At 42.9% G+C, this 23,845-nt stretch overlaps 2 protein-coding genes across 2 annotated transcripts; both read left to right on the top strand.

Moving 5' to 3' along the window:
* Window positions 1-421: 421 nt before the first annotated feature.
* Window positions 422-5,102, top strand: LOC136527517 (uncharacterized). Its single transcript, XM_066520277.1, has 7 exons — window positions 422-749; window positions 1,819-1,876; window positions 2,393-2,473; window positions 2,606-2,641; window positions 3,225-3,449; window positions 3,529-3,667; window positions 4,279-5,102. Exons 1-7 carry the CDS (start codon window positions 562-564, stop codon window positions 4,758-4,760), a joined length of 1,209 nt encoding a protein of 402 aa, XP_066376374.1. The 5' UTR covers window positions 422-561; the 3' UTR covers window positions 4,761-5,102.
* A 2,410-nt stretch (window positions 5,103-7,512) lies between these two features.
* On the top strand, window positions 7,513-8,356 carry LOC136529606 (uncharacterized). Its single transcript, XM_066522681.1, has one exon. It carries the CDS (start codon window positions 7,516-7,518, stop codon window positions 8,023-8,025), a length of 510 nt encoding a protein of 169 aa, XP_066378778.1. The 5' UTR covers window positions 7,513-7,515; the 3' UTR covers window positions 8,026-8,356.
* Window positions 8,357-23,845: the final 15,489 nt, after the last annotated feature.

Raw genomic sequence — 23,845 nt, 5'->3', positions numbered from 1 at the left:
AACATTTGAGTTGAGGTTAAAATAGTTATTTTATGTAAAATACGAAGACCGGAGCCCTATAAATATTCCACTGACATGTATATTACGATTATAAAATAAATACAACTTTGTCTTGTGTTCAAACTTTGATGCTCGTGTAATTTCTTACTCAACCCAAGTTAAACAATTCAAACGGGCTGAATCATATCTGCATCAGCGTGACTGCTCCACCGTTACTCATGTTTATCCAGCCCCGCAGGTTAGAGTTTTTTTTATTATTTTTTGCGAACGGCCCGCAGGTTAGAGTTGACCACCGGAATTTCCCCTCACACGCAAGCAAACTCCTATACAATTCTCAGAAAAAAATGGGAGCAAAAGAAGAAATCTCGAAAAAGAAAATAAAAACGGGCAACGAACCAAACGCCGAAGCGACCCACCCCGTCCCCGTCCCCGTCTCCTCCACTCCACCCCTCACCTCCATCTCCACCAGAAACAAACAAGTGAAACACCGCAAACCCTTGCTCCGATTCCCCTCTCCTCGGCCTCCTCGACGGAAGCAGCAGAGCAGGGGCGGCGGAGGCCATGTGGCCCGGCTGCGGCGGGCGGTTCTACTGGGCGCCGGAATCGGCGCCACAGGCGGGGCAGGCGAGGGGCGTCGCGGTTCTGTTCGCGTGGGTGTGGAGCGACGAGGCGCAGCTGCGGCCGTTCGTCGAGCTGTACTCCTCGCTCGGGTGGCGCTGCCTCGTCTGCCACCCCGACCTCGTCGCGCTGTGAGTGCCGCCGCGCCGTTACTCGTTTGGACTTGACTTGGGGAGGCGCCCGATTGTAGCTCTACTATAGCTTCTATCCTGGCCTGCCCGTGCGGCTATAACTATGCTTAGGTTTAATTTCAGAGGTTGCTTCCTAGTATGTGGCTCCTGAGATCGTGACGCAGGAAGATTTAGGTTTGGCTACTTATGATATTTTGCGGCGATCAGATTGGTGGGGCATGGTACTTGGCTGAGCTGTGTTGAGTTTGGCAACTCCCTTTAGATTCATCACTGGGTGTTAACACCCCTAGTCTTAGGGTTGGTGTATTTGTGCAATTTTTACTGTATACTTTGCATTGATGCCATTTTAGCGAGCTTTCTTGTTTGGCTATTAGGCATGGACGGCTTAGTTAAGTTACTGATTGTGGGATGGCAAAGATGTTTTGATCATGGTAATTAGGAGTAAATTACTGCACTTCAAGGTTAGCATAATTTTCAAAGACTACTTTACAAAATAAAACTAATTGCATCCATAGAGAATGTCCTGTAACGTTATCATTCCTGTCAATCTTCTGCCATAAGTTCCTAGCATTGATCCAACATGTTCCTTATCCTTTTTTCACTTCTTTTGGTTTTATGTGTTGACACAGTAATAGAGGCTAAAACCATATATGTATGGGTTCAATATGTAGCTGGGTCTATCCAAACATTTTTGTTGCTTGAATAATGTGCAGCTGGATGCTGGAAGCTTTATAATTATTTTTGTAGCCAATTTGAACACAGTAGAACAATTCTGATTGAATAACACTAGCGTGCTGATTGTCATCACATTAGTGCTCAAGTTAGAAGGGTGTTATCGACCACACTTAATTCACAGGTGGAGTGGGAAACTTTTTCCATGGTCCTTTAGGCTTTAAGCAATAATACATTGAATAGGGCTTTTTTTATATTTAGAAATGGCACTTGTTTAACCTTACTTCAAATATGATACAGGCGTGCTAAAGTGTAGTGTTTCAGTAGGGTTGCGTGCATGATTGGGCCCTTTTATAAATCTGATCATGGTACTGTACTAATTCCTATCTTCTTCCAGATATCTCTCTGAGAAAGCAACATCACTGGCAACTGGTGTTATTAGTGAGCTGGTCAAGGTAAGTATTTTTTCTCCCTTATTATTGTGTTACAGATATCAAACAGTACATTAAGTGGACAGAAATTCTGTTAAAGGGTGGAGAAATAAAAATTGCATGCTTCTTGTTTTTTTAGCAAGTAACAGTACTTTATTAGGTCTTTTTCCTGTATTCACACTATCGTGTAATGCACTAGGCATTGTCTCTTTTAACTCTTTGTTATCATTTGTACTCAACCTATGAGATCCTTAGAATGCAAGCACATTATAATTTATATAATTATTTTATCTTATTACGTTACATTGCTTTTGTATTATCTTTTAATCCTGCCACCTCTGGCTCTATGTGACCTTACTACTGATTGAGAACTGAACTACTTGCATGTTTGTCTATGATACCTCTGAATTCTGATCTACTGGAGGACTGTTTAAGCTGTTGGGAAATAGGAATCCTGAATCTAGAAAATCATTGATCTGCTTACTTTTTTTGTACTATACATAATTCCCACCCAGGAATAACATGGAATGCTGGTTTCAGGAACTGAGAGTAAAACCTGTGCCAACTGTTCTTGCTTCCTTTTCTGGTGGCTCAAAGGGATGCATGTACAAGGTTATTCAGGTGCGTTATCACTAAATTTCTTTTATGATTTAATCTTAACTGCCATTTGTAAATAGAATCATCTGTCTTTTTTCTAATGAAAAAGAAATCACTTGTCCCAGTTGAAATGACTGAATTTCTTGGATTTTCCAGTTACTAGATGGAATATGTGAAGGAGATGCAACCATGGTATGTGATGCCTTTCTTATTCATTGATTTCAACATACATTTCTGTCAATACAAGTAGGGAAGGACATTGGAACCTATGAAGAAATCTTAATTGAACTGTTTTAGGGACACGTTGAGACTTATAGCTAACAAAGTAACAGTGTATCAATGGTCATATGGATTAGGTACTGCTAAGCTATAGTTTCTTCCGGTTGTTTAGTGTGACGAACTATGCTTTGCTTTAGTATGTTGAATGTTTTCTTTGTCCTTCATCAGTGATAACCCTGTCCTTAAATGTTAACTTTGTACTTTCTGGGTTGTACCTTCAACTAGTATGTAGTTTTGTGTTCATGATTTGTATCAGCTGCAATGATGGATTTTGTGAAGTCCATCTTCATCATTATATTTGTCAGTCATCATCTTGAATTTATCTTGAGATAAAATATTTACTGTGTATGTTTGATTAGTTTGTTCAGCTAACATAGATCTGTTTATTATTAATATATGTGGTTCACCATTGGGTGGAGATTAGCTATTTGGGCCACTGCTCTTAATTTCTTGGCTAAGATGTTGAGTTTCTTGACATAAAAATTTTCAAGTGCAGAAGGACTATCGGTTAGTGAGAAACTGTATCTGCGGGCAAATTTATGACTCTAGCCCTGTAGATTTTGTCAGTGATGTGGGCACCCAGGCTTTTGGAAATTCATCTCAGTCAACTATATTACGTTCATGGATGGCAAAGGCTCTAGCTTCTGGCATGGATACTCTCTTCCCAAGCAGGATTGAAGCTCAGCGTGCAGAGTACTGGCACACACTATACTCAGCAGCAGTAAGTTCTGTTTTATCTGTGATATTTATCATATACCATCTTTGATACTTATGATATTTTTCATTTATTGTTCTTGCAGGGATTGGGTCCTGTTCTTATATTTTGCTCAGAAGATGATAATCTTGCTCCATGCCACATTATCTGTGGTTTTGCAAGGCGTTTGATTGAACTAGGCACGGAGGTTAATCTTAAGAAATGGAGTGACTCCCAACATGTCGGTATGGTTCTTATCTTGTCTTTACTGCTATTGATAAATAACTCATTTGTAACTTGAATATGAATGAAACCAATGCAGCTTCTTTCCAAGACGTGGCATTAATCTCACGTATTGATTTAGCCTACCCCAACTTGTTTGGGACTTAAAGGCTTTGTTGTTGTTGTTGTTGTTGTCAGTACAATTGCACAACTATTCGAGACAAAAAACAAGTCCAATATGTACCACATCCATGAGCAATTAACACTTGAATGTAATGATTTATTCGTACTCCAATTTTTTATAAGGCTGACTTCAACCACATGTTCCTATACCTGGATTGGGGCTGTTGCCAATTCCTCTGTTGCCAATTTCTCAGGGACACATAATATTTGGTATGGGAGTTTACTCATAAATGTTGAGGAAATGACAAGCGGAAGGAAATTTCCATGCCCGCCTTATAGCTTTAGGCATTAGGATGGTCACACTAGAATAGTACGAGACAACATTATAATACACACGGTCTAGCTGCTGCAGATATGTGGGTCAACTTGAAACCTCAAATTTTTCTTCTCTGCTGCCAGACATTATGTCACATTTTACAGATAATCAAATCACTTTTCTGATTACTTGCAGACCATTACAATTCACATGAAACTGAATACAGAACAGCTGTAGATGTTATGTTGAAGAAGGCTCTTGTTACCTTCTGCCACCGAAGCCAACTATATGACTCAAATATGGCTGGTGACCAGGAGTACAAGATAGCGCACTCGGTGTGCAGTCTACACAATGCTGCAGCCAATTCAAATGAGAGCTTAAGAAGGGTAGCTAACAGTCCTAGTGATCACTTCTTCTTGCCAAGTTCGAAGGATCATGATGAATCTCGGGAACCTGGTTCTCTGATTGAGGATCAGAGGCGCAACATGTCCCATCCACCCTGCATGGAGCCTAAAGGAGTCCTTGGCCAAATCCTGTTTGATGTTTGTGTTCCGAAAAATGTTGAAGGATGGGACATCAAGCCAACAGTGTCCCCGAATGGACGACCAACATTTGCTTCTGCCCGGCAACTTGGTCCATTCAATCCCATCAGGTACTTCCGACGTTCAAGACTATAGTTTTCTGCAGGAGTTGAGATTTTTGTATATATAATGGAGGCAAGGTATCTAATGGCAACTCTGAGCAAGATTTTACCTATGTAAGTTCCCTGTAATTGTTTCTGTTTTGCTTTTGCACCGCTTGGCGAGAGAATGTATATATGCTTTGTATCATATGAGTGTGTACTAGAAGGGGGATCGTGGACATAGTTTCTAGGCGGCGGTTGTAAGGTGCACGCTAACATTGAATAGCCAAGGGAATGCATTATTATGCTCCTGTAGTTACCGCTATATTTCATGTTTGTTAAATCTAATTATCGGAAAAACTTCTCTTCCTTTTTACTGATCATAATTACTGTTTGTATTTTTATGTTGATCTTTCTTTTTTCGCTTTGTGTCTTTTGTTTCTTTGAGTATCGTTTTGTGTTTAGTGCTGTCACTGACTGTATTTCTGTTTCGCCTAATGGTTCTAACTTACTGAAACAAATACAAAGATGTCAAAGAAGATGACTATATATTTGTCTTCGCCTTTTTAACTGTACAAATCACGAGTGTTTGAATAGCTTGTGAAGCTCATTCGTATTCTCTTTTCCAGAATTATAGGATTTGCTGTGGGACTAAATGCTTACTCAATTGATATAGATGGGCCATTGATCACATTTCCTGCCTTGAACTCTGAACCCAAATTATTCTTAAGTAGATGCTAGGGTTCTTGGTTTTTCTTTTCCTTCCAAAAAGAATAGCCGCAATGGAGTATTCCTTCACATTCACATTCACCGTGTTCCCATGGAATGAAATTTGAGGATTGAGGGAGCAGTTTTGCTGCATTGCTATGAAATAATGATAGAACAAAATTTTAAGAATCCAAATTACCATATGCAAGTGTCATGTTTAGGTCTAGTGGGGGAACCACAAGAAAAGTTATAGAAATGATTTGCAGTCACAGATCGCAGACACAGCAACCAATTCATCTCTGTAGTCTGCGATCTGTAACTCTGTAGTCCTAAGACCTCGCCTTTTTCCTCCATCTTTTTGCTAAGACTTCTGTATTATTGATGTTATGAAGCCATAAGATGCATGATATCGAGAATCATATCTACTTTAGAAAGTGAGAATTCTCCAGGAGCATTCATCCTGAACAGGCCCTACGGGAACGGGCAAGCTGGATCTCAACTTTTAGACTTCGTGACTACGAGCTTCTTGTTGGATTTTCTTTCGAAGAAAAACGAAAAAAAAAGAAAGTAACTTTTTAAATTTCCTCCATGTTCCAAGATAGATCGAATACGAACCTGTTGTGTTCTGGCCAACGTTGGCAGCACATGGACATGATGCTCTTTCTGAACTCTCAGGCGTTTTGGCCCTGTTTGCTTCTCTTATAATCCGTCCTTTTCAGCTTGTTTTTTTTTTTTAGTCGGAACAGTATTTTTCTCTCACACCAAATTCCTTTCAGACGATGTTTCCGTACTCTAGTCACGAGGAAACTCATGACGCGTTCATATTTCTGCGGTAACAGATGGAAACAGCAAGGTACTTCTACTGTGGTACATTTTACTGCATGTGTTTAACGTTGTGTTGTGCCACTACCCAGCTAGAGAACCTGTTGACGAGCTCTACTACCCAGCTAGAGAACCTGTTGATGAGCTCTACGAGATAAACATCTCACCACTTGCGGACCAGACTGCTCTGGTCCACTAGTGCCTGTGAAAGCCTACCAAAAGAATCTGATTCTCATTAATCAACGATTTTGCCGCGCCTTTGGAACAAAGAATCTTGGAGTTTCAAGGCTTTCGTATGATCAATCACGGAACTTTTCTTAAATAACTCAGCCTTTTGCCTCCAAGCATTGTAAAATTTTGTGCTACCAGTGAATATTTTGTAGAAGGACGTAAAGGAAAAACAGACAGACATCGACCGGAGAACAAAGTCTTGATCATGATCAGCATGCTTCATTGTTATATTGCTCAGGGGAATTCTGATTGCCAAACATGCATCGCGAAGATTGCACTATTGGAAGAAAAAAAAAGATCTCAATCAGCTGACCCATCCGCGAGTGACCTACAACTTTTAAAATATATTATATCCAAAAGGATATATAAAATAATATCATCTTCTCATGATAAGTGTTAATATTCATGTATAACCCCTGTTCGCTTGAACTTATCAGCCATGATATAGTATTTTTTTCTTACAATAAATTAGTTTATGCCGGCTTATCAGTCGCAGAAACCAGCAGCCGAATACCTACGCTATACAAGACTAAAAAAGTAAGTAACTTTGTTTTACTATTATGTTTATCCTGTCCGAATATGGCTGACGTGTGATTTCGCCCAACCACAAAATTGTGATTATAACTCGCCAAAAGATACTCCTGCTTTGCGAAGCTAGATATATGAACCAAACATCCTCAAAGCAGTGTACTTGCCACAATTTTTATCAAGTACTCTAGTGGATGTGGATTCTCGAAATTTGATCATTCGACCTCTTTGCTCCTTCCATTTCTAGTCTAGATTATATATATATATATATATATATATATATACTATGTACTAATATGTAATAATACCGCATATATCCTAATCCAAAGAATGCAGACTGCCTAATGCTGCTTTTAAGCTGCACCACCGATTATTCCCCTTTGAAAAGAAAAGCTCAGTGGCAACTGGCAATAACTTAGCAGCATCTAAAAGCAATCTAGCCACTACGCGTACATTATTTCCATTTCATCTAACGTAACAATCTAACCCTTTCTTTTTCTGAAAAAAAAACAATCTACCCCATGTTCAACACGGCCAGCCAAACTCTGATCTGCGCGTGCAAAACGTGCAGTAACCGAGTCGTAAAAACCTCAGCGCCGTGGCCCTCCTCTTGGACCGGTATATATAGGATGGACCTGTGTGCGTCGCTACTTGCAATTGCAACTCGATCAGCAGTAGACTCAGAGCTCACTCGCAAGCTAAGGAGCGGTCGCCGGCCGGGCATCGGCGTTGAGAGGATGGCGTTCATGCGGTACCGCGCGCTGCCGCAGGGGGAGCTGACGGTGGAGGAGTTCCGGGCGTGGCTGGCGCAGTTCGACGCGGACCGCGACGGGCGGATCAGCAGGGAGGAGCTGCAGCACGGGCTGCGGAGCCTCAACGTGTGGTTCGCGTGGTGGAAGGCGCGGGACGGCGTGCGCGCCGCCGACGCCAACCGCGACGGCGGCGTGCAGGGGGAGGACGAGGTGGCCCGGCTCTTCGCCTTCGCGCAGAGGCACCTCCACGTCAAGATCACCCAGCTCGGCTACTACTGATCTGATGAGTGATGACCCATCGGCCAATAAGCATCGTACCATCGATCGATGTGAGTCTCTGTATTTGTCAGGATGGATTGGACATGTGTGTTGTTATTTTTTTCCATCCTGATATGATGGATGTGTGTTGTTACTTAAACGTTGTACGGGTGCTTCATTTGGCTTTTTATTACATGTCTTGTGGTAACTTTGTGGATGGTTTGAAAAGAGTCTGCGTACTCGTATTTCCAGTCCAGCGCCAAGAACTTAATTTGTCGAGGAATGGTTTATGGTTAAGAAATGTATGTGCCATGCCATGGCCTTCGTGCAGTGTTCGTACGTTTCTCTTGAGAGTTCGAGCTATATATGAGGATTGATTTTCCTGTAAGAAGAATCAACTATTCAGCGTGATAGATCCGATAACAATACGCAGTGAATGTGGTGAAATATTAACACTAGCACCGGTGCAAGTTCAAAGAAAGATCAGATATTGCATAACAAATATACGCATGGTTTGTGTTGGCATAGATACAATCAGTGGCAGCATGGAGAAAGGCACCGAGGGAGAGGGAACCAGACTAAGATAAAGAGAGAATTTCGTGTGTGTGCCATTGAATCGAATGATCAAAAAATTGACGTTGAATCATTCTACGTCACACACAGAATTCTCTCTAAGATAAACATAAGGGCCTCTTTGGCACGGCTTATGTCGGCTTCGGCTTCATCTATTTTGCGCAAATCGAGGCACGGTAGCGTGAAGCTGTTTTGTAAGCCGGGGTTAAAATAAACTAGAAGCCGGGAAAAGCTAGTTTTTCTGGCTTCATCGGCTTTGGCTTCACCGGTGAAGCCATTTTGAATAAGCCGTGCCAAAGGGGCTTAAATATTCTAGTATTTTTTTTCAACTATGTGACTAGTAGTTTAATAAGGTAATAGAAAAAGAAGGGGCCACGGTCAGCTTGGGTCTCAAAGAAGCTTCACACCTGTGTGCAGTCCATATCAGAGAGGTACGCCATGCATCCGTCCCGTCCCAAAATAATAAGCATGTTTGGATAAATAGTAATCAAATTTTATCAATTTTGATCAATAATTATTCAAATTATATATAACAACAAGACATAAAAGGTGCTTCAAAAGATTTATGTTCACCCAGTTGGTGTGGTTTCTTTAGCAAATGGTAACGTGTTATAGTAAAAAAATATTTTATATGACTTTTCTTGATCAAACTATGCTTATTATTTCGTGTACCAACAATTTCACATTCAAGTTTGGGAGATTATTTCGGTCCTTCAGTTTTTAGTTAGCCATAGAATAAGAAAGTGAGGGAGATGGATGATTTGGGGTGGGAGGTGGCAGATGACGAAGGCATAGACGCTGTACTATGCTCAGTGTTGTTAAAGAGTGCCGGGAGATAGAGCAGGAGACAAGAGCTCGTGTGTTGCTCGTCGGGTGGTATCACAACCTAGAAAGAGTAGGGAGAGGGAGGCAACAAATGAACATGCATGCAAGCATGGTCACTTAAGCCTATGTAATGAGATACGGTGTCAAAATGCCCCAACAAAAACATATGGGGGGTTCATTTAAACATTATTAGATATTTTAAGGGTTACAATATCGGGTTTCATAGTTGATGAATTATTTTGTCAACCCTTGATATAGTAGGTAGGGGTTATATAGACCTTTTCTAGTGTTTGCTAACTCACTGTCATGTCAACACCCATATCAGCGAAACCTTCTTCAAAACTACTCCCTCCATCCCAATTTGTAAGTCGTTCAGGAGGTTTTAGCAAAGATTAATGTAAGGTGTAGATAGTCACTTCAGCCCCTCTGCCAATGAAGTTAATGTAGGCAACTTGCGGGTGACAGCTAGCATATGAAGACAATTTCAAATAAAGTACACGAAGCAATTACACATACGCACGTCAACAATTTCAAATCTCTCTCTCTCTCTCTCTCTCTCTGAAACGAAACCTCTGATCTCTCTCTCTCTCTCTCTCTCTCTCTCTCTCTCTCTCTCTCTCTCTCTCTCTCTCTCTCTCTCTCTGAAACGCGACCTCCGATTTCAAATTTCTCTCAGTGCATCTTCCAGCCAGTGCCAGGAAGCCATCGCGCTGGCGCGAGATCCACTTCTTCACGTCTAGCCACTCGCCGGTGAGCCTAGCTCACTAGCGCTGGCCACCTAGCCTCACTAGATTTGTAGCAGAATTAGAGCTACGTGATCACCAGGTGAGCTCCCAAGCCTGATCACCCCCGTCCAGCTGACCTCCCTATAGTTCTCTGCATCCAAGCCAACTCATCAAATGTTGCATCATCTACATCAACAGGTGTGAAATTGAGTGGTTCGATCTGCAATTCATCTCAGATGGCAGAAATTATTTTGCTACACCTTAATTGTACACCTCCAGAAGACTCGGACATCAGAATCATACCTGGAGAAGGCAATTTTGCAGCCCACGAGGATGCCAACACTCTAGCTCAAGATCAAGGTGGTGACTCTGTTGCTGCAGGTATAAGTTCTGCATCTACCTCTTCCTCGCTCCTCTGTTGGCAGGCTTGATGTGTTAAAAATATACTAGAATGTGACTAATGAGTTAGAAATGTTGATCTAGCCAACAAATACAAATCCAATATGCTTGTGGCTAAATAACATCATCATGTTGTCCATTTTCTTGTGCTCTTATAAAAATAACAAGTTGGCTTATCCATGAGTGAGTTCTGAATAGCATGTTGGCATGTTGTTGATTAAATCTTTTAGTTGTTCAATGTCATGAATTAAAAAAACCATTAATCTGAATCAACCTAATTTTTAGACAGCTGAATCATACCTGGAGAAGGCGATTCTGCAGCCCACGAGGATGCCAACACTCTAGCTGAAGATCAAGGTGGTGACTCTGTTGCTGCAGGTATAAGTTCTGCATATGCCTCTTCCTCGCTCCTCTATTGGCAGGCTTGATGTGTTAAAAATATGCTGGAATGTGACTGATGAGTTAGAAATGTTGATCTAGCCAACAAATACAAATCCAATATGCTCGTGGCTAAATAACATCATCATGTTGTCCATTTTCTTGTGCTCTTATAAAAATAGCAAGTTGGCTTATCCATGAGTGAGTTCTATATAGCTTGTTGGCATGTTGTTGATTAAATCTTTTAGTTGTTCAATGTCATTTATTAAAAAAACCATTAATCTGAATCAACCTAATTTTCAAACAGCAGAATCATACCCGGAGAAGGCAATTATGCAGCCCACGAGGATGTCAACACTCTAGCTGAAGATGAAGGTGGTGACTCTATTGCTGCAGGTATAAGTTCTGCATCTGCCTCTTCCTCGCTCCTATGTTAGCAGGCTTGATTAGTTAAAAATATGCTGGAATGTGACTGATGAGTTAGAAATTTTGATCTAGCCAACAAATACAAATCCAATATGCTCGTGGCTAAATAACATCATCATGTTGTCCATTTTCTTGTGTTCTTACAAAAATAGCATGTTGGCTTATCCATAAGTGAGTTCTGAATAACATGTTGGCATGTTGTTGATTTATAATCTTTTAGTTGTTCAATGCCATGAATTAAAAAAACCATTAATCTGAATCAACCTAATTTTCTTCTCTTATTATTACACTTGCAGATGTGGTACCACAAATGAGGTTAAGGAGATGGTTAACTGATGCTCAGAGATACGCTGTGTACACATCTTTGCATGCAAGAGCAGAAATGAGAAACTACCAAAGAATGCAACAAAGGAGGTTGCTACTTTCTTTCATGCTCATATTCGAGTTATCCAAAGGATCTGGAAATGTGCATGTGAGCAGATTGCACTAGGACAAGAGGTTGATGTTTCTAACAGAAGAACAGGTCAAGTGGGTCGCAAGAAAGTTCAACTTGATCTCTCTCAATTGGCCACAATTCCACTAAATAGAAGATCCACCTTAAAGTCACTATCCAAATCCTTAGACGTCAGTGTTTCGACATTGCATAGGAAATTCAAGCTGGGTGAGATAAGACGCCACTCCAGTACATTGAAGCCACACTTGAGAGAGAGCAACAAAAGGGATAGACTGCAGTTCTACATTTTAATGTTGGATCAGAAAACTCTAGGGCATGCAGAACCTAAATTCATTAATATGCAGAATATAGTGCATATTGATGAGAAATGGTATTTTATGACCAAAAAGGGGAAAAATACTACCTGACGTCTGAAGAAGATGATCCTGAACGCACTATTCAGAACAAGAACAACATTAGTAAAGTCATGTTCCTGACTGCTGTAGGTAGGCCAAAATATGATGAGGAAGGAAATTTGACATTTTCTGGAAAGCTCGGAGTATGGCCATTTGTGAAAGAGGTGCCTCCGGCAAGGAGGAGCCAGAGAAAGAGGGACCTTAAAAACTAAATCTATCATAGTCAACAGGGAGGTGATGAGGCAATATTTGCTTGAAAAGGTTATCCCAGCCATCAAAGATAAGTGGCCACAAGAAGACGCAGACAAGACTATTTTCATTCAACAAGACAATGCTAGAACCCATGTTCATCCAAATGACCCAGCTTTTCTTGAAACTGTGGTGGTTACTGGTCTAGACATTAGACTAATGCAACAACCAGCAAACTCCCCAGACATGAATGTTTTGGATCTTGGTTTCTTCAACTCTATACAATCCTTAACTGATTGTGGAAGTCCAGAAACTATTGAAGATCTAATTCATAATGTGGAGGAAGAGTTTGAAGAATATGATGAGGCAATTCTGAACCGAGTATTCCTAGGTCTACAATTGTGCATGAAAGAGGTCATGAAAATTGGAGGAGGAAATAGGTACAAACTCCCACATATGAATAAGCAACGCCTACAAAGAGAAGGGAGGCTACCTCATCGGTTGTCATGCGAGAATGGTCTCTATGCTACTGCACTAGCCCATCTAGCATAATTCGGTTGAGTATCTTAGTGTGTTGCTATAAGAGATTTTGTAAAGATTATGCTAGCACATTTTCAGAGATTATTTTTAATTTATAGAGAGAAACAAAATATTGATTCAGAACCTATGTATGAGTGTCAATACTTATCTGCAAGATTACTCCAAGGTGGCCTCATTCTCTCACTAATCTTTTAGCCTGCACATGCAAGAAAGCAACATTCCACCATTATTTTTCAATCATCAATAGTTTCTCAGCTCAGTTTTCAGTCATAAATAGTTTCTCAGCTCAGAGTTAATTCATGTATTTTTTCTTACTTTTTCTGCTCTTGCGGATATCATAAATGAGCTTCTCAAACAATCTGCTACAGTATCATACTGAACTAACAACAGTGTACGTAGATTGGTAAACTAAGCATCATTGACAGGAATAAAATAATAACATGGGGGCTGCAGACTAAGAATAGTTGTTTTGCTGTCAAGATGAAACTCTAGACTGCTATAGAGTATCATAATTCTACTTCACACAGACCAGTATGAAGCACCAAGGACTATCGACAGTCATAAGCCATAAAAAGCACCAAGGATCACCTCTAATTTTTAATGTCGTTTTATTGCCTACTTTGACACTTTGAGCATGGATAATGCAGGAATCATTTTATGGCAGTCATAAGCCAGTTGTTCGCATTATTAGATTGAATTGGAAGTCACAAAACTTTAACGGCAGAGCGGAGTTGCTTAATTAGCGCAAGATATTCTTGCTGCAGACAGAATAACCAGAGTTCTAGACATTCATTCAGACATGTCTCTACTTCTTCAGGTCTGAATCGTCTGATGTACTGAAAACTGAATGTGTCAGGTTCATAAACCCGGGGTCCCTCGCGGACCGGCTTCCCCGCAAAGGCTTGGCCTAAGCAGACAGCATGCAACTCATGGGCCGGCCCAAGTGTCTAAAACAACATGCCAGGGGGACGGTCCAGTCACTGATCGGTAGGTCAGGCCAAGGAGGAACAGCGCCCGCTTGTCGACTCCAGCCCACGTCTCCGACCGGAGCGCTCACTTCGGTCTCCAGCGCCTCTAGACGGTCTCTCCGACCGGAAGGCCTGGCAAAGCACTACCTCCGACTTTGACCCCATGTCTCCGACCGGGGTATGCAAATACCCTGCTCACTGCTCTTCTTCGACTGGCGCAACCAGAGCCGACTGAGACCAACAGACGACGTCGGTCCAGAAGGGACCAGGGAACGAACGGAGAAAGCAAGGCAAGGCGCTCAAGTCAAACCAGGATACCAGGGACCGTACCCTGTCACCTACTGGAACAGTACTCTATAACCACCCTAACAAAAATAGTATTGTAGGCGCCAACTTTTTCCTCTACAGTATTGTGGGCGCCGTTAAACTCCCATACGGTAAGGCCCCCCACATGTCTTTGGGCATCGATAGTGTTGCGGGCACCAGGATTTACCATACCAAGTGAACATGGTGAGACTCCTCACATGCCTCTAGGCATCAACAATATATGCAGGTGCCGACATCTGCCATACCCAAAATAAGACGACGTAACCTCCCACATACAACCGACATCCAACAGTGTTGTGGGTGCCTACCATCCTCCTGTACCCGCCAGCGTGGGCAACAAGACTTAGAAGCATACGAACTCTCTCCCTCTCACTTGTAAGGCCATCCCCTTCATCTATAAAGGGGATGCGCTCTCTCTCAAGAGACTAAGTGGATTCAAGTTAATACAAGTTAATCCAGATCGATCAAGTTCACTAGCTCACAATCATAGAACCGCCAGGTTCAGACCTCAAGCACATGCTTGAACACTTAGCACATAGAGGAGCTCCTGTCGCTCTTAGCCCTTCCGACCGGAGCCGACCGGACCTCTCGTGCACCCCATCTTTCTCCTTCTCATTTGTAACCCCACTGCAAACTTCGAGCACCTGGGCTTAGGAATAAAGTCATCAACCGACTCAAACTGGACGTAGGGCACATTGCCTGAACTAGTATAAAGCCTGCGTCATTGAGTGCTAGGCCACCTCCGATCACAACGTACGACAAAACTACAAATATTTACTTGTTGGTCACTTTCTGCACCGACAATTGACGCCGTCCATGGGGAAGACGTTGTACGTTCAACACTTTTTGGTCATCGGATGGCCCACTTTTCCGCCACCCTCGCCATGGCGGGCTCTGGCGATTTGATTCGCTTCGGCTCACTGGAGTTTCCCGTGCTTCCACCTATTAGGATGTGGGTTCCACCCATCTTCGAGCCATCCCAGGCCTTCCTCCTCAAAAGTCTAGACTTCGTCGCCGACTGGCTCAGCGTACTACACCTCCGCGAGGAGGCACTCGTCCCAGCACCCGTCGGAGGGGCACCCTCCATCGACTCTGGGACGCACGACTTCAACGACGCAGCATCTGCGCGCCATTCCAAGCACACTCTCTGCTCAAACCCCACTGTAAATAATATGCGTACTGTTATTTACTCTTTATCTACTATCTCCCGCCGATCATCCGAAGGGACCGTACTGCCCGCGCCACGAACACCGTACGTTCGGTTTCCCCACGGCCTCGTGCCCCCCGTGGATGCGTACGCTCGGGGGCTCCAAAGGATGCTGGCACCATCCCCCCTCACATCCAAATTCATGGGAATGGCGAGCTACGCTCCTGCCATTCTCCACGAACTCCCGGATGATGAGGTTGAGAGCAACGGCTCCAACATCGATGACATGGCACCTCGCCACTGTCCGTCCTAGGAGTGCGCTATGGCGGACGCTCTGGGACAGCCGCCAGTGGTTGTGGGATCTACGCAGACTCACACCCCTCTGGACCCGTGTGTGGGGGCCCTCACGTCTGCGCAAGCGCACGCCGAGGAATTATGACAATGGCGGTAGAAGCAGCCACCACCCGCGGTGGCGCATTCGGTACAACACGTTGCGCCCCATGCACATGGCCCAGCGGGTGGCGCCCGGGGTCACGCCCATCGGGTCCAACACGACATCATGAATGAGGGGAATGATCTTCCACAGTTCGCTCGGGCTGGCCAGAACATCGCCGTTGCAGCAATGCTTCTGTGTGGCATTCCTGAGCCCGTCGACCCCTAGGAGCGGGCAGTCTATCGGAACCTCTAGGTTCTAGTAGAAGCCATCGCTGTTCAACAGGCGGAAAGCTCTGCATCACGACTCTGACACGCGCCCTCTCTCCCCACTGGGGGAACGGGGACCCCCTAGACGGATCGCTCCATCCGCTCACCGCTATAGCCGCCAGGTGCGGCTCAGAGGGCGGTAGCCGCGCCACGGTATGACCTGGTGCCTGCTCCCCACCGACCGCTGGTACACGAGTGGCCCGGTCCACACCAGGACACCCGCAACATCATCAGCAACCGGCATCGGGCCTGGCATGATGATGATGTCCACCGGGCGGTGGCAAGAGCAGGCGACACGAATAGCGGCCGAACCATCAAGGGGAGCGGTGAAACTCACCCCAGGCATGGTCGCCGACCGGACGACCGGAGTCCCAGCCTTAGGGTCCGGGGCCACGGGACTTTGACCGGCGTATCCAGAGAGCGCCGTTCCCATAGCGCTTTCGACCACCCACCAACATCACCAAGTACACCAGAGAGACAAACCCTGGTATTTGGGTTGAAGATTTTTGGCTCACCTGCCGAGCCGGAGGGGTGGATGATGACTATTTCATCATTTAGTATCTCGCTATCTCTATGGGGCAACATGTGAAAGCTCTAGTTTGGTTTTGGTGAATTGATGAAACCCTAAGTGCTAACCTAGTTTATCAAGTGATCATGAGATAGTTAGCACACTCCAAGTGATAAAGCAAATGAAGATCATAGCATGATGATGATGATGATCAAGTGCTTGGACTTGGAAAGAAGAAAGAGAAAAACAAAAAGCTCAAGGCAAAGGTATAAACTATAGGAGCTATTTTGTTTTGGTGATCAAGACACTTAGAGAGTGTGATCACATTTAGGATTGATAGCCGTACTATTAAGAGGGGTGAAACTCGTATCGGAATGCGGTTATCAAAGTGCCACTAGATGCTCTAACTCATTGCATATGCATTTAGGATCTAGTGGAGTGCTAACACCTTTGAAAATGTTTGTGAAAATATGCTAACACATGTGCACAAGGTGATACACTTGGTGGTTGGCACATTTGATCAAGGGTGGTGAAGTTTGGGAGCAAGGGTAAGAAACTCCACCGGCGGAGTGTCCGCCCGTAGAGTGCGGACAGTCCGACGGTGCCACCGACGCCCTAGACAGAAAAGATAGAGGTCACTGTGAGTGACCGGACGCTGGCCATGGTTGGACCAACATGTCCGGTTAGGTGTAACAGCGAAGATGCTGGCGTCGGTCAAATGACTGGACGCTAGGTTGCTCTGCGACTGGACGCTGGCAGGGTGCGTCCGGTCAGTGCTGACGTACGCTGACGTGAGGCGCACAGAGGAGACGTCGTCTGACCGGACGCTGACAGGGTCCGGTCAAGCATGACCGGACGAGTCCGGTTGGCAAAATACGTGTTTGGAACCTTACTAGAAACGAACGGACGCTGAGGTCCAGCGTCCGGTCACTTTCTAACTGACGCGTTCGGTCAACTAATGACCGTTGAAATCTGACAAACAGTATTTGAAGCAGGGGACATGTGGCATGAATCACATGACCGGACGCTGAGGGCCAACGTCCGGTCGATTATACCGAAGCGTCCGGTCACCCTGCGTTGTACCCAATGAAAGGATACAACGGCTCTATTTCATGGGGGCTTCTATTTAAGCCCCATGGCTGGTTGAAGCTCATACTTTTGGCCATTTTCATTGACATAGCAACCTTGTGAGCTTAGCCAAAGCCCTCCCACTCATCTCCATCATTGATTCATCATCTTTGTGAGATTGGGAGAGAATCCAAGTGCATTGCTTGAGTGTTTGCATCTAGAGGCACTTGTTGTTCATGTTTTGCTGTAGGTTTTGCTTGTTACTCTTGGTGGTTACCGCCACCTAGATGGCTTGGAGCAGCGAGGATCATTGAGCGGAGGGTGGTGATTGTCTTCGGCTCCGATCGTGGTGATTGTGAGGGGTTCTTGACCTTTCCCCGGTGGAGAGCCAAAAGGTACTCTAGTGGATTGCTCATGGCTTGTGTGATCCTCATCTTGTGTTGGTTGTGTGGCACCCTATTGAGGGTTTGGCGTGTGAAGCCAATTAGCGCGTGAACCTCCAAGTGAGTGAATCACCACAACGAGGACTAGCTTGCCGGCAAGCAAGTGAACCTCGATAAAAAATCATTGTGTTCATCATTGATTCCGAGGTGATTTGTCTTCATTGTTATTCATCCTTGTGATTGATTGGTTCCTTCATCTACACGGCGGTGTAACCTTCTTGATCACTCTCTTTACATTACCGCAAATTAGTTGTCAAGCTCTTTAGTGTAGCTAGTTGTGAGAGCTTGCTTGCTTGCTTGGTGTGGCTCTTTAGTTAGCCTTTGAGAGCACACTAACATAGGGTAGTGTCATAGCTATTGTGTGAATAGATGCTACCTAAACTAGAATTGTGATAGATGGCTTGCTTTTTGAGTAGGCTAGCGCAACACTTGCTTCGCCTCATAATTGTCTAACCATTTTGTTAAGTGTTGATGTAGAAATTTTTGTTAGGCTATTCACCCCCCCTCTAGCCATTAGGACCTTTTAAGTGGTATCGGAGCCGAGGTCACCGTGATTTGAGGCTTAACAACCTTCGGTGTAAAAATGGCTCAAATCAACAACACCAAGAAGCCACCCCAATTTGATGGCTCAAATTATCCTTATTGGAAGGCTAAGATGACAACATATATCAAGTCAATCAATAGGAAGATTTGGAAGGTGGTAGAAACAAAAATTGAGATTGAAGATGAATATGCTCCCACCGCCACCGAAGAAATACTTCTCCAAAACAATGACATTGCTCTTAGTGCCATCCATGATGCTTTGGATGAGAGAACCTTTGAGCAAATCAAGAACATTGAGAGAGCTCATGAGGCTTGGAAGAAATTAGAGGAATCATTTGAGGGCACTCAAGCCATGAAGGGTGCAAAGGCATATATTCTCAAAGAGAAGTTTGCAAGCTTCAAGATGAAGGAGGATGAAAGTGTGCCGGACATGTTCCATCGGATGGAGGTGATTGTCAATGATCTTAAAGAACTTGGTGAGAAGATAGAGGACAAGGATTTCTCTAATAAGTTCTTGAGATGTTTACCCGCAAGATTTGGCATGTTGGTCACCTTGCTAGTAAGGACCGGGTTAGACACAATGACACCAAACCAAATCTTAGGAGATATTATGACCGATGATGCTTATAGAGATGATGATGAGAAGGAAGAAAAGAGGGAGAAGAAAGATGAGAAGAAGGATGACAAGAAGAAGAGCGTGGCATTCAAGGTCACATCATCCAAGGGCAAAGCCAAGCAAGAAACATCAAGTGAAGAAGATGATTCATGGGATGATGATGACGATGAGAAGATGACCCTCTTTGTCAAGAGATTTGGCAAGTTCATGGTGAAGAAGGGCTATTATGCTAGAAGAAAGAAGTCTTCATCCAAGAACAAAGAAGAGTCAAGAAGGTGCTTCAAGTGTGGAAGCAAAGATCATCTTGTTGCTCAATGTCCATACAATAGCGACAATGATGATGACAACAAGAAGAACAAGAAGAAGGACAAGAAGGAAAAGAAAGAGAAGAAGGACAAGATGGCCTTCAAGAAGAAGGGTGGTTCATATGTAGTCACTTGGGATAGCGATGCTTCATCAAGTGATGATGATGATGATGATAGTGATAATGTCAAGACCACCAAGAAGAAAGTTCTTGCAAGCATTGCTATCAATGAGAAGCCTTCTCTCTTCGAATCTTCATCATGCTTCATGTCTAAGGCCACCAAGGTACAATCTTGTGATGATGAAAGTGATGAAGAACATGATGATGAAAAAGAACATGAAAATGATAGTGATAGTGATGATGATGAGCCTACCAAAGATGAATTATTCGACATGCTAGAAGATGCTAAAGAACATTTTGACATTAAGAGAAGAGAATGCAAGAGCTTGAATAAGGAGGTAAAATCCCTTAAGCAAGCCCTTGATGAGCTCAAAGCATCTCATGAGAGGCTAGAGGAAGCCAATGAGAAGCTTGGCAAAGCTCACAAAAAGCTTGAAAAGGCTCATTCCTCTTTGCTTAATGAGCAAAATAAAAAGAAGCATGTTAAAACTTGCAATGTAGGTTTAACTTGTGATATAATTGATGAATCATTATCTATGCCTATCATTGTTGCTCCCACTAACCCTTCTTGTAGTACTTCTACTTCCACCTCATCTAGTAGTGATGGTCTCACTTGTGATGCCTCACTAATGGTTGAGAATGAGAACCTCAAGAAGGAGGTCGATAAGCTCACTCACACCTTGGCTAAGGCCTATGGTGGTGAGGACCGCTTGCTTATGTGCTTGGGTAGCCAAAGAGCTTCTCTCTATAAAGAGAGATTGGGCTATACCCCCAAGAAAGGCAAGGCGGTCTTTGCTCCTCACAAGACTAGTTTTGTGAAGAATAATGGTTGGTTTTGCACTAGTTGTAAGCAAGTTGGTCATAAAGAGCATGAATGCAAAAACAAGAGCAAAAATGCTAATGTATCCTCAATTAAGATTAATTCTTTCTATATGTTTACTAAGGGTACAAATGGTGTAAAGGCTAAGGTCATTGGTAAACCATGGATGGGCTCAAAGAAGAAAGCTATTTGGGTACCAAAGAGCTTAGTAACTAACCTTCAAGGACCCAAGCAAGTTTGGGTACCTAAAAAGAATTGATCTTCTTTTGTAGGTCAATTACAAAGCTGGAGGAAGGCATTGGGTTCTTGATAGTGGGTGCACTCAACACATGACCGGTGATGCAAGAATATTCAACTCAATCAACACCAATGGCAATGATGGTTATGATAGTATCATATTTGGTGACAATGGCAAAGGCAAGGTCAAAGGGCTTGATAAGATTGCAATATCAAATGACATGAGCATATCCAATGTGTTGCTAGTAGAGAGCTTGAACTTCAATTTGCTATCCGTGGCATAATTGTGTGATCTTGGATTCAAATGCATATTTGGGGTAGATGATGTAGAAATCATAAGTGTAGATGGCTCTAATTTGATCTTCAAAGGTTTTAGATATGAGAATCTATACTTGGTTGATTTCAATGCTAGTGAAGCTAGATTATCTACATGCTTGTTCACTAAGTCTAGCATGGGTTGGTTATGGCATAGAAGGCTTGGTCATGTTGGAATGAAACAATTGAATAGATTGGTTAAGCATGACTTAGTTAAAGGCTTGAAAAATGTTGTGTTTGAAAAGGATAAGCTTTGTAGCTCTTGTCAAGCCGGCAAACAAGTTGGAAACACCCATCCCAAGAAAAGCATGATGAGCACTAGTAAAGCATTTGAGTTATTACACATGGATTTGTTTAGGCCAACACAATATACTAGTATCGATGGAAACAAATATGGCTTTGTGATAGTGGATGACTACACTAGATACACATGGATATTCTTTTTAGTGGACAAAAGTGATGTGTTTGCAACATTCAAATCATTTGTCAAGGGCATTCACAATAAGTTTGAAACAACCATCAAGAGAGTTAGAAGTGATAATGGTAGTGAGTTCAAGAACACTAGAATTGATGAATTTGGAATTAGACATCAATTCTCAGCCAAGTACACACCTCAATCAAATGGCCTTGTTGAGAGAAAGAATAGAACACTCATTGATATGATAAGGTCTATGCTTAGTGAGTACAATGTGAGTCAATCTTTTTGGGCCAAAGCTATCAACATGGCTTATTATTGTAGCAACCACCTCTATTGTCACCGATTGAAAGAGAAGACACCATATGAGCTCTTGAATGGTAGAAAGCCAAACATTGCATATTTTTGGATCTTTGGTTGCAAAGCTATATCTTGAAGAAATGCACTAGATTGGACAAGTTTGACAAGAAATGTGATGAAGGATTCCTACTTGGATATTCCACTACAAGCAAAGCATATAGAGTTTGGAATTTGGATAGTGGTACTCTTGAGGAAGTTCATGATGTTGAATTTGATGAAACCAAGGGTTCACAAGTAGAGAATGAGAACTTGGAAGATGTTAGAGGCATTCAACTTTCAAATGCCATGAAGAACATGGATATTGGTGAATTGAGGCCTAGGCAAGTGAATGATGATGAAGATGATCAAGTGCAAGTGCTCTCTAACTCAAATGTGCAAGATGATACAAATCAAGTTATTGCAAGTGGCTCTCATGATAATGAACAAGATCAAGTGGCTAGTACATCATCTCAACCAAATGATCAAGCAAGTGCAAGCAATCAAGTCCCAATACTCCAACCAACCAATATTACAAGAGATCATCCATTGGACACTATCATTGGTGATATTTCAAGAGGTGTGCAAACTAGATCAAGATTGGCTTCATTTTGTGAGCATTTCTCATTTGTGTCATCCATTGAACCTAAAAAGATAGATGAAGCTTTGAAGGATATTGATTGGGTCAATGCTATGCATGAAGAGCTAAACAACTTCACAAGAAACCAAGTATAGGAGTTAGTTGAGAGGCCTAAGGGTCATAATGTGATTGGAACCAAGTGGGTCTTTCGGAACAAGCAAGATCAAGATGGGATAGTAATAAGGAACAAAGCAAGATTAGTGGCTCAAGGTTACACTCAAGTTGAAGGTCTTGACTTTGGAGAAACATATGCCCCGGTTGCAAGATTGGAAGCAATTAGGATCTTGCTAGCCTATGCTTGTGCCCACAACATCAAGTTGTACCAAATGGATGTGAAAAGTGCATTTCTAAATAGGTACATCAATGAGCTTGTGTATGTTGAGCAACCTCCTGGTTTTGAGGATGAAAAGAAACCCAACCATGTGTATAAGTTGAGAAAGGCTTTGTATGGATTAAAACAAGCACCTAGAGCATGGTATGAGAGATTGAGGGACTTCCTACTCTCTAAGGGATTCAAGATGGGAAAGGTTGACACCACTCTCTTCACCAAGAAGCTTGGAAATGACTTGTTTGTGGTGCAAATCTATGTTGATGACATCATATTTGGATCAACAAATAAAGACTTTTGTGATGAGTTTGGAAAGATGATGGCTAATGAGTTTGAGATGTCCATGATTGGAGAGTTGAGTTACTTCCTTGGTCTTCAAATCAAGCAATTGAAGAATGGTACCTTTGTAAGTTAAGGCAAGTACATCAAGGACATGATCAAGAAGTTTGGAATGATTGATAGTAAAGCCATTAGCACACTAATGGGAACCAGTGGCAACTTGGATAGTGATGCAAGTGGAAATATGGTGGATCAAAAATTGTATCAGTCTATGATTGGAAGCCTACTCTATGTGACTGCATCAAGGCCGGATGTCATGTTTAGTGTATGCATGTGTGCAAGATTTCAAGCCTCACCAAGAGAAAGTCATTTGAAGGCTACAAAGAGAATATTGAGGTACTTGAAGCATACACCAAATGTTGGTTTGTGGTATCCCAAAGGAGCAAAGTTTGAGCTAGTTGGTTACTCCGACTCGGATTATGCGGGATGCAAGGTTGAAAGGAAGAGCACCTTAGGCACATGTCAATTGTTGGGAAGATCACTTGTCTCATGGTCATCAAAGAAGCAAAATAGTATTGCATTATCAACCGCCGAAGCCAAATACATATCCGCCGGTAGTTGTTGTGCACAAATACTTTGGATGAAGGCCACTTTGAGTGACTTTGGAATCAAGTTCAAGAAAGTGCCATTGCTATGTGACAATGAGAGTGCAATCAAGTTGACAAACAATCTGGTTCAACATGCAAGAACAAAGCACATTGATGTCCGCCATCATTTCATAAGAGATCACCAACAAAAAGGGGACATTTGCATTGAGAGTG

This window comes from Miscanthus floridulus, chromosome 19 (genome assembly GCF_019320115.1).
Source record: "Miscanthus floridulus cultivar M001 chromosome 19, ASM1932011v1, whole genome shotgun sequence".
Taxonomy (NCBI): domain Eukaryota; kingdom Viridiplantae; phylum Streptophyta; class Magnoliopsida; order Poales; family Poaceae; genus Miscanthus; species Miscanthus floridulus.
This window is presented reverse-complemented; position numbering and strand designations above follow the sequence as displayed.

Excerpts from the sequence above, each read along its gene's own strand:
- LOC136527517 (XM_066520277.1), top strand. The coding sequence starts at position 562 with ATGTGGCCCGGCTGCGGCGGGCGGTTCTACTGGGCGCCGGAATCGGCG. Across the intron at positions 2,474-2,605 it reads GCATGTACAAGGTTATTCAG|TTACTAGATGGAATATGTGA; the intron begins GTGCGTTATCAC and ends TGGATTTTCCAG. Across the intron at positions 3,668-4,278 it reads GAGTGACTCCCAACATGTCG|ACCATTACAATTCACATGAA; the intron begins GTATGGTTCTTA and ends GATTACTTGCAG.
- LOC136529606 (XM_066522681.1), top strand. The coding sequence starts at position 7,516 with ATGTTCAACACGGCCAGCCAAACTCTGATCTGCGCGTGCAAAACGTGC.